Source organism: Xenopus laevis, chromosome 7L (assembly GCF_017654675.1).
Source record: "Xenopus laevis strain J_2021 chromosome 7L, Xenopus_laevis_v10.1, whole genome shotgun sequence".
Taxonomy (NCBI): domain Eukaryota; kingdom Metazoa; phylum Chordata; class Amphibia; order Anura; family Pipidae; genus Xenopus; species Xenopus laevis.
Window position 1 is genome coordinate 116856049 of NC_054383.1, and position 10874 is coordinate 116866922.

General features: G+C 42.5%; 1 protein-coding gene across 1 annotated transcript in view; it reads left to right on the plus strand.

Annotated features, from left to right (window-relative positions):
• The first annotated feature begins 3384 nt into the window (after positions 1-3384).
• The window catches only part of LOC108696738 (pleckstrin homology-like domain family A member 2), a 15317-nt gene continuing 7827 nt past the window's right edge, over positions 3385-10874 (plus strand). The window contains exon 1 of the mRNA XM_018226349.2: positions 3385-4571. Coding sequence (XP_018081838.1) covers positions 4155-4559 — 405 coding nt within the window. The 5' untranslated portion in view covers positions 3385-4154 and the 3' untranslated portion in view covers positions 4560-4571. The remainder of the gene's footprint in view (positions 4572-10874) is intronic.

Genomic DNA, 10874 nt, shown 5'->3' on the forward strand with positions numbered 1-10874 from the left:
AGGTGACTAATCTCCCTGAAATCTTCCCGTGTGGCCTAGCCCTAAGGGAGAAGGAAAGTCTTTTTGTGCCTGGGGTGCCAAAAGTTAGGCACTCCCAAGTGATCACATTTACTTACCTAACACCACAGGCCGGTGCTCCTATCAGCAGAAAAGAAATATACACCTGCATTTAAAGAGATACTGTCAGGGCATAATTACACCCTATTTATGATACCATATAATTTTGAACAAAAGCTTTGAGGTGCTGTGTGATTTTGCTGTCACAACTGAGGTTTTGCTTTCATATGGTTATATGTGTTGAGAGGTCATTGGTTATGTTTGTTCTAGTTTAGCCCAACTCATAACAAATCAGTCACAGACCTCTTCAGAGGGCAGGATAGTCAGTAGTGATGTGCGTGCCAGCCCCATACGTTGGTCGGGTTCGGGCTCAACTCACACCCCTTTTACGGGTGGCAGGCTCTTCCTCCTGCCCTCCCCGCCCCCTTCAACTGCCGACTTCCGGCTTTATAGCTGCGCACCTCCTCACCCTGCCCCTTTTGTGTTTTTTGAAAACCCGGGTTCGGTGCAGTTTCCTGCTGATAGGAGCACTGGCCTGGGGTTTCAGGTAAGTACAAATAATCACTTAGGGGTGCCTAACTGTTGGCACCCCCAAGGTAAAATTAATTTCCATCTCCTTTAAGCCAACCTGTTTTATGTGTTTGTAACAGATCACTGGATATTTGGCTGTACTTTCCTATATATAAATACTTTAGGTGCACACCAAAACAAACTACTCCTATCGGCAAACATAAGTGATTCCAAGATGGACAGAAACTACCTTTATTTCAGAAGGCCAGAGAAATGAGATTCATTAGCAGAGGATACAGAAGGTTGGATTTCCACATATTGTTTGCATGGCATCTGTTGATAAGGTCATTATAGGTGTCCTATAATAAATTCCTAGATTGGAATGATCAGTGTATACATAAAGGTTGATAGCTGCCAATTTAAATCTATCTGAATGCATCGGCCTCCATTATGATTGAATCGGAGACGTATTCCACGAAAACTCACATTTTCAGGTTATAAAATAAAACTCAAATTATTCAAGTTTTTTTTAAAAAAAAAACCTCGAATTTTCAAGACCCCAACCCTTTAAATAACTTGGATCCAAAAATACACCATCTAAAACCTGTCAAAGTCATGTAGGAGTCAATGGCAGAGGTCCATTTGAGGATGTTAACAGCCTGTTTGATGTTCAAGCTTTTTTTCAGAGGCTTGTGACCGAAAACTCGAATGAATTTTTTTATTCGCCGAAAAACTTGATCAAGTCAAGTTTTCAGGTTTCAGGACTCAAACAGAATCGGGTTTTTGCCATTTGATTTTTTTTCTTAAATAAGATACCATTCAAGTTTCGAGTTCATTCGAGTTATAAAAAATTCTAACACGCGACCTTTGATAATTATTGGGATCTACTTACTGAATGACATGATCTATATCTCCTACAGGAACTTTTGTCCGAGCAAAACCTCCCTACCTGATCGTTTGTGCTGTGCACACATGGGGTGTGGTCAATTTTTTTTCTACTGTGCCCTAAGTTTCTGATGTTGGCCCTGCTTAGTGATGTCAAATGGGTCACATGACACCCTGAAAATCAAACTCTACAAAATCACAGGGCCATATAAATGAAAGTAAGAACAATCTTTTATTGGGAAAAAGTAAAATCTAAGTAAATATATGACCATACGCGGAGAGATACGCTTGTTTGGCGATGTCGCCAAGAGAGCGGATCTATCCCTGATATGCCCACATTGAGGTGGGCAATATCAGGCTGATCCAATCATTGGGCCCTAGGGCCCAATGATCATATCATAATGCTGCCAATATGGGCGGTCAAATCAGGGGATCGTATCTACAAACAGATGGGCCCGCGATCCTACAGAATTTATAAACCCTGTCGATCGACATCTGCCCGACTTTCGATGAGCTATCGATCAGGGAAGCCCATCGGAGGGCCGATAAATTGCCGACTCGGTCTGTCGGCCCATGTTTGGCCACCTTAAGTGCCCACTAGGCATGAGACACGTAGGGACTATGGAGATGCGTATATTTAATTTTTTTCCAATAAAAGATTGTTTTTATTTTAATATTGTTTTGTACTGTGGATTTCCTAGGGATATATTTATCAAAAAGTGAAGTTTAAGATCACCATTGTCCTCTAGGGTGAGATTCCGCCACTCTCCACTCATTTCTATGGGATTTTTAAAAGAGTAAAAGTGAAAGTGGGTGAAAGTGAAAGTTCATCCTTTGATAAATTTGCCTTTTAAAGTCCCATAGAAATGAATGGAGAGTGGCAGAATTTCACTCTAGAGGACTATGTGATCTTTAAATTCACTCTTTGATAAATACACCCCCTAGAGTGCTGGGAGACCCATTTCTGTCTGTTTGCATAGTTTGATTTTTTCCGCTCTCTCGAGCTGAGGATCTGGGGCCGGTGCACCTACTTGATGAGTTATTCACACTGGTTATCTGTGGCACCTTTTTCTGCTTTTTGAAGATGTTTGTAATTCAACCTGTTGCCTTGTCCTTTTATTTGATTTCCAGTAGCCTCGTGCAGTATGTTACTGTCTGGGGGGGGGGGGGGCAGGCTCGGACTGGCAATCTGTGCGTTCTGGCAAATGCCAGAGGGGCTGCTATAAGGTGTCATAGAAAGTCACTATTTAGTGTACTGGTGGGGGCTGTTTGGGCCTCTGTGTATTTGAAATGCCAGGGCCTATTTTAATTCTCAGTCCAGACCTGCTGGAGGTACATCAGGCCAGTGTCGGACTGGCCCACAGGGATACCAGGAAAAGTCCCGGTGGGCCCAGGTGTCAACGTTTCTAAACATTAGGCCTATTTCATGGCCATTCCCTGTTTCTATGAGAACAAAATGCACTGCATCAGCCAATGATTGTCAAGCTGTGAGATTTTGTTAAATGCCGGACAAGCTGCTGTATAATGACAGTCACTATTTATTGGGACTTTAGGGGTCTATTTGGGCCTCTGTATAGTTAAAATGCCAGGGCTTATTATGAATCTGGACCTGGGATACATTATTCTTCTAATCTGACAGTAGCATCATAACCTGATACAATGTTACATAAGTAATAATACTATATATATATATATATTTATATATACTCAGCAGAATACATTTTCCCTTGAGAAGATGCAGACAGCCTTGCCCTTTTTCCCCTTAATTATAAGCAAGATGAGTAACTCTTAATTAATTCAGACTCCACTAAACTATTTGAGGTGGAACCCTTTGCAATTAGCTGTCTCTTTATTAGCGCAGTTCACACTGTGTGTCTGCCAAGTGATGCCACAATGGAATGTCATTAGCCCAAACTGCAGTAACATTGCTACAGCTGCAACACAGCCCTCCAGCGGGAATCTATCTGCCGGCTCTGACCTATTTCTGCTCTGTTCCCAGGCTCGTAAAAATTCTCATTAGGAAGCATTGGGGTTAATCTGTTCTCTTTTCCTGCAGTCTCTTGTTATGTGTCATGCAGAGGGGGAGGAGCTAGCAGCAGCAGGAGAAAAAGCTGGAGTCGCTGTATAGAGCTGGCGAGAGCGTTTCCAGCTGCTGGTGACTAATGAGACGATCTGCAGCGAGTGGGACGCACGTTTCTATCTATCCAGCAGCGACAAGAAGCAGATCCCCGCAGCTGCAGCCGAAAATCCATCCAGGAAGGCGCAGAAGCAGCAATAAATAGCGCCCACCAGCTGCACCCAAAGATCCAAACAGGAGCCTGGGGCGACAATAAGCAGAGCAGCTAAAAAGATCCACCCAGGAGCCTGGAGCAGCTGCAGCCCAAGAGTCAGAGCACAAGCAGCATTGTTCCTCGCGACATTGTAGCAACCCAAGGAAGAGACTGCGACTTAAGGCGCATTTTGTGATTTGTGGGGCTCACTTCTTTATTTCTTCTCGTTCCCGACCCTGAAGATTCAAGGTCCCACTCATATAAGAAGAAACATAAATAGTGCTTTTATAGAGCACCCGACCCCATTAAATGATGAGTTAGTACTAGTAGCCCCTAGAAAGGTGACAGTTGCACTTGTGTTAGAGATTGGGCACCAGCAAGTTGCCAAAACTAAAGGGACCGGTGAGTGTTGACTTCGGCAACCTGGTCACCATGAGCGTCTGTAGCGGAGCACCTGCGATTATCAAGGAGGGCGACCTGGAGAAGCGCAGCGACAGTTTCCTGCAGCTGTGGAAAAAACGCCGGTGTGTGCTGACAGCTGACGGGCTGCACTTGTACAGCGACGCGAGGAAAAGGGGGAAGGCCAAGGTGCTGCGCTTCGACTCGCTGGCCAAGCTGGAGTGCGTGGAAAGGAAAGGGGAGCGAGTTTATTTCACGCTGGTCACAATGGCAGGGCAGGAGATAGATTTCCGCTGCAGGGAGAGAAGTCGCTGGAATGCCGAGATCACACTGGCCCTGGTGGGGTTCCAGAATAGGAAAGCGGTGCAGGAGCTAAGGGAGCGCAAGGAGCACCAAGCCAGGGACAATGGGGAGCGCTTAAGGACTTGGGGCCCCTGAGGGAATGACATGGTAAGTGGAACACTCCCTGCTCTCCTCATACTCCAAAGCATCCTCACTGGGGTTGCACTTCAGCAACAGCTTTGCATTGATTTCTAAAAAAACTTCCAAAAACTGACTCACTTTATTTAATGGGTTGTGTTCTCCTTTGAGATAACTTTTAGTATGATGTAGAGAGAGAGATATTCTGAGACAGTTTGCAATTTTATTTTATTATTGAAGGTTTTTTGAGTTATTTAGCTTTTTATTCAGCAGCTCTTCAATGTGCATTTTAGGCAATCTGGTAACTAGGGTCCACATGACCCTAGCAACCATGCATTGATTTGAATAAGAGACTGGAATATGGATAGGAGAGGCCCGAAACAAAGGATTGGTAATAAAAAAGTCACAATGATAATACATTTGTAGCCTTACAGAGCATTTGTTTTTTTTAGATGCGTTCAGTGACCCCCCATTTGAAAGCTGGAAAAAGTTAAAAGATGGAAAATAAAAACTATAAAAAATAAATAATGAAAACCAATAGCTTAGAATTGGCCACTTTATAACATAATAAAGGTTGCCTTAAAGGTGAACCATCCCTTTAATGTATATATTGATCATTCATTAGGACACCACAGGGCAGCTTCAATGTCTGCCTTCTCTGTAGTTGTGTGCTTGCAAGGTGGCGTGCGTCTCTGCCATAAAGTGTAACAAAACTGTTGTGATTCTGCAGATAGTAAGTAACTGGAGGTCACATGACAAAAGAGGGAGAGAGAAATGTGGCAATGAAAGTAAGAGAAACGTTATCATATAGGGGATGTCTAAAGCTCCCCATAGACGCGACGATTCTTCTTGCCGAATGACCTATTTTAGGAGAGCCCGACCAATCCTTCGAAATTATCGTGCGGTTAGTGGGATTCAAATGATCGTACATCTTACGATTTTTCAGCCGACATCTGTCAGGAAATTGATCGGCCAGGTCAAAAAATCTTTGTCGATCCCAGTGCAATGTATCTATGTTTGCAGGGCCAAGCAGGCAGCTCCCCTTTGTGTTACAACACTTGGGGTAGAGTCCTGTGCAGGTCCATTTTTTGGGACCCGACCCGTACCTGCAATGCGCAACCCGGACCCGCAACCCGCATTCTTACCCGCTACCCGACCCTACCCGCAAGTACCATATCCGTAACCCGGACCCGCGACCCGATGACCATCAAGAATCAGGAAGTGCTGTCATTGTAAACCGGAAGTGACATCATCGGAAGTAGCCGTGATCAGAAAAAAAGGAGTAAAACCGGAAGTGCTGTCATTGTAAACCGGAAGTGATGTCGTCGGAAGTAGCCGTGACCAGAAGAAAGGAGTAAATATCAATATTGAGAAGACCCGCGGTCAGACCCTCAACCCGCAGAACCGCCGACCCGCTGCAGGACTCTAACTTGGGGGCAGATTTATGAAGGGTTGGAGTGAAAATCCAAATAAAAGAATTCTAATTTAGAGCTATTTTTTGTGTACTTCCACTAGGGATTAGTCCAAATTCAATTCGAATTTGAAAAAAAATGTGAAAATTCTAATATTGAAATTTTAGACTTCGACCATTTGCCATCTAAAACCTGCAGAGATTGCTGTTTTAGCCTATGGGGGACCTCCTAGAACCTATTTGGAATCAATTGGTGGACTTTGAAAAATCGAAGTTTTTCTTTGAAAATTTTTTTGATTTGAACTCCATTGAATGCGCTATTACTTCGATTTGAATTCCAACGAAAATGGCCTATTCACCAGGAAAGAAAACTTCGATTTTTTTAAAGAAATTTCGGTTGGTCTTTTTTTTTTCTAAAGTATTTTTTATTCGAAATTCGACCCTTGATAAATCTGCCCCATAATATCCTTTATAGATTTATTTTCCTGACCCCAAGGGCTCCTCTTATGCTGGTACCCTTCACAAAAGCCCCTCAACTGTACTCTCAAGCAAGGCCTGTATATGCCACTGCCCATGTTCAGATACCATTGGAAAATCCTAAAAAACAAAACTTAATAGCTTTGGTGGTTTATTCCATAGAAACTAATTTGGGGTGAGATAATATTGCCAGTTAAAAATCACCAATTCTTCTCCTCTTGAGCTGAGCTGTGTGTGTGTATCAGGACAATGTCGGTTTACTCATCCAAGGGGAATAGCAGTTTTTGAGAGTTTTGTTGGGGAAATATGATCCGTCCAATAAGCAGACAAGAAACTGAATGGGGCTCTCATAGCAAGACTCCCACACAGGTAATTAAAGCCCTGAGCTGCCGGCACCTGAACAAAATCCTTTGTAATGCCCAACCCCTAGGACTGACAATTCAGCAAGTTTTAATATCTTTAAAACAGCCCAGAAAGTGGAGGTAGAAGCCAGAATACTAAAAGACTTGTAACAAAACAAGTAGAGCTAATTTAGCTTAGAGACAGAACCAGCAGTGCAGAAAGAGACAGACTGCTTCTATAGCAACTACACTGTCACATAATTTTAATTATAAATATTCACTGCTTTTAGTGTATAATGGGAAGCCACTTAGGAATAGACTTAGAAATAATCTTTCATTAGACAAAATTCTGTTTTTGCAGTTACATCTTCTTTACACATTGAGTGCAACCACTTTTTTTGTCTTAGGGGCTTATAGCATCTTTAAAGGGGTGGTTCACTTCCAAGTTATCTTTTAGCATGTTACCGAATGGCTAATACTAAGCAACTTTTCAATTGGTCATCGTTATTCATTTTGTATAGTTTTTTTTTATTTTCCTTCTTCTGACTCTTTCCAGCTTTCAAATGGGGGTCACTGACCCCATCTAAAAACAAATGCTCTGTAAGGCTACAAATGTATAGTTATTGCTACTTTTTATTGCTCATCTTTTTACTCAGCCCCTCTCCTATTCATATTCCAGTCTCTTATTCAAATCAATGAATGGTTTCTAGGGTAATTTGGACCCTAGCAACCAGATTGCTGAATTAAAAAGCTAATGGGACCTGTTATCCAGAATACTCGCGACCTGGGGTTTTCCAGATGTGGATCCTTCCATATCTACTAGAAAATATTTTTTTTAAATAAACCAAATAGGCTGGTTTTGCCTCAAATAAGGATTAATTATTTTTTCGTTGGGATCAAGTACAAGGTACTGTTTTATTATTACAGAGAAAATTTGGATATGGGAGATGGCCTTTCTGTAATTCAAAGTTTTCTGGATAACAGGTTTCCGGATAACTGATCCCATAACCTTTAAATTACATCCTTGTAAATGCAGTATATAGTAGAATTAAATTGAACTGAAGAAAACACTCGTATGAGTGGTGAAAGGTTTTCAAGAATAACTCTAAATGTTCACTTGCCTTTGATTTAATTCCACTAGATACTGTATATCACGACCTGGATAAATGAATCTTCATAGACATTCTTGTAAATGGTGCTTAGTAGCGATGGGCGAATTTATTCGCCAGGTGCGAATTCGCAGCGCATTTGCTTGTTTTTGCTGCAAAAATTTGCTGACCAAAATTCGGCGGCAGCGGAAAAATTTGGACACCGGCGAATTGTCGCAGGCATCAAAATCGCCGTCTCGCGAATTCTGTCATGTGACAGAAATGACATCAGAACTCACCGTTTATAACTGATGACATCAGAACTCACCGTTTATAAGGATATAATTTACAGGATATTCATGGCTTTTGTGTATTATATAGTGAATAAAGTACCCCCTCTTGTAAAATATAAGGATATTATTAGTTACCGAGGAGTTTCATGACCATATAAAAACACGAGGCCGAAGGCCGAGTGTTTTTATACAGGTCATGGAACTCCGAGGTAACTTCTAATATCCTCATATTTTACAACTGGGGGTACTTTATTTATTATAATACACAAATTTTAGTGAGTCATGTGACAGAAATGACATCACTACTCACCGTTTATAACTGATGACATCACTACTCACCGTTTATAAGGATATAATTTACAGGATATTCATGGCTTTTGTGTATTATAAGGATATACATTACCAAGGAGTTCCATAACCATATAAAAGCACAAGGCCGAAGGCATGGAACTCAGAGGTCACTTCTAATGTCATCATAATTTGCAACAGGGGGTACTTTTATTTATTATAATACACAAGTTTCAGTGAGTCATGTGACAGAAATGACATCACTAAGCTGCTATAATAACTGAGAGAGATACTCAAAGAGAGGTGTGTTTGTTTAAAGGTAGATAAGGAACTCTGAAGAAATTGCTCTGTTTATAGAAGTAAGAAGAAAGTTAATTCAGTGAAAATAGACCAACTTTCAAATTACTGCTTTATAATGGCAAAAAATTAAAACACTAGGCAGAATGTAATTTCAGCACAGGGTCTCATTGCTATTAATAACAACTACTTCAATAGGCACCATCTGTCCCTACTATCCCACAGCCAAAGTCCCTTCCCAGAGACTATTATCCCACTGTTACTATAGGCACCAACTCTCCTTACTATACCTGCTATCCCACAGTCACACTCCCTTCCCAGAGACTATTATCCACTGTTACTATAGACACCATCTCTCCCTACAATACCTGCTATCCCACAGTCACACTCCCTTCCCAGAGACTATTATCCACTGTTACTATAGGCACCATCTCTCCCTACTATACCTGCTATCCCACAGTCACACTCCCTTCCCAGAGACTATTATCCCACTGTTACTATAGGCACCATCTCTCCCTACTATACCTGCTATCCCACAGTCACACTCCCTTCCCAGAGACTATTATCCCACTATTACTATAGACACCATCTCTCCCTACTATACCTGCTATCCCACAGTCACACTCCCTTCCCAGAGACTATTATCCACTGTTACTATAGGCACCAGCTCTCCCTACTATACCTGCTATCCCACAGTCACATTCCCTTCCCAGAGACTATTATCCCACTGTTACTATAGACACCATCTCTCCCTACTATACCTGCTATCTCACAGTCACACTCCCTTCCCAGAGACTATTATCCACTGTTACTATAGGCACCATCTCTCCCTACTATACCTGCTATCCCACAGTCACACTCCCTTCCCAGAGACTATTATCCACTGTTACTATAGGCACCATCTCTCCCTACTATACCTGCTATCCCACAGTCACACTCCCTTCCCAGAGACTATTATCCCACTGTTACTATAGATACCATCTCTCCCTACTATACCTGCTATCTCACAGTCACACTCCCTTCCCAGAGACTATTATCCACTGTTACTATAGGCACCATCTCTCCCTACTATACCTGCTATTCCACAGTCACACTCCCTTCCCAGAGACTATTATCCCACTGTTACTATAGACAACATCTCTCCCTACTATACTTGCTATCCCACAGTCACAGTCCCTTCCCAGAGACTATTATCCCACTGTTACTATAGGCACAATCTCTCCCTACTATACCTGCTATCCCACAGCCACACTCCCTTCCCAGAGACTATTATCCCACTGTTACTATAGGCACCATCTCTCCCTACTATACCTGCTATCCCACAGCCAAAGTCCCTTCCCAGAGACTATTATTCCACTGCTACTATAGGCACCATCTCTCCGTACTATACCTGATATCCCACAGCCACACTCCCTTCCCAGAGACTATTATCCCACTGTTACTATAGGCACCATCTCTCCTTACTATACCTACTATCCCACAGTAACAGTCCCTTCCCAGAGACTATTATCCACTGTTACTATAGGCACCATCTCTCCCTACTATACCTTCTATCCCACAGTCACACTCCCTTCCCAGAGACTATTATCCCACTGTTACTATAGGCACCATCTCTCCTTACTGTACCTACTATCCCACAGTCACAGTCCCTTCCCAGAGACTATTATTAACTGTTACTATAGGCACCATCTCTCCCTACTATACCTGCTATCCCACAGCCACACTCCCTTTGCAGAGACTATTATCCCACTGTTACTATAGGCACCATCTCTCCCTACTATACCTGTTATCCAACAGCCACACTCCCTTCCCAGAGACTATTATCCACTGTTACTATAGGCACCATCTCTCCCTACTATACCTGCTATCCCACAGTCACAGTCCCTCCCCAGAGACTATTATCCCACTGTTACTATAGACACCATCTCTCCCTACTATACCTGCTATCCCACAGTCACACTCCCTTCCCAGAGACTATTATCCCACTACTACTATAGGCACCATCTCTCCCTACTATACCTGCTATCCCACAGTCACACTCCCTTCCCAGAGACTATTATCCACTGTTACTATAGGCACCATCTCTCACTACTATACCTGCTATCCCACAGTCACACTCCCTTCCCAGAGACTATTAT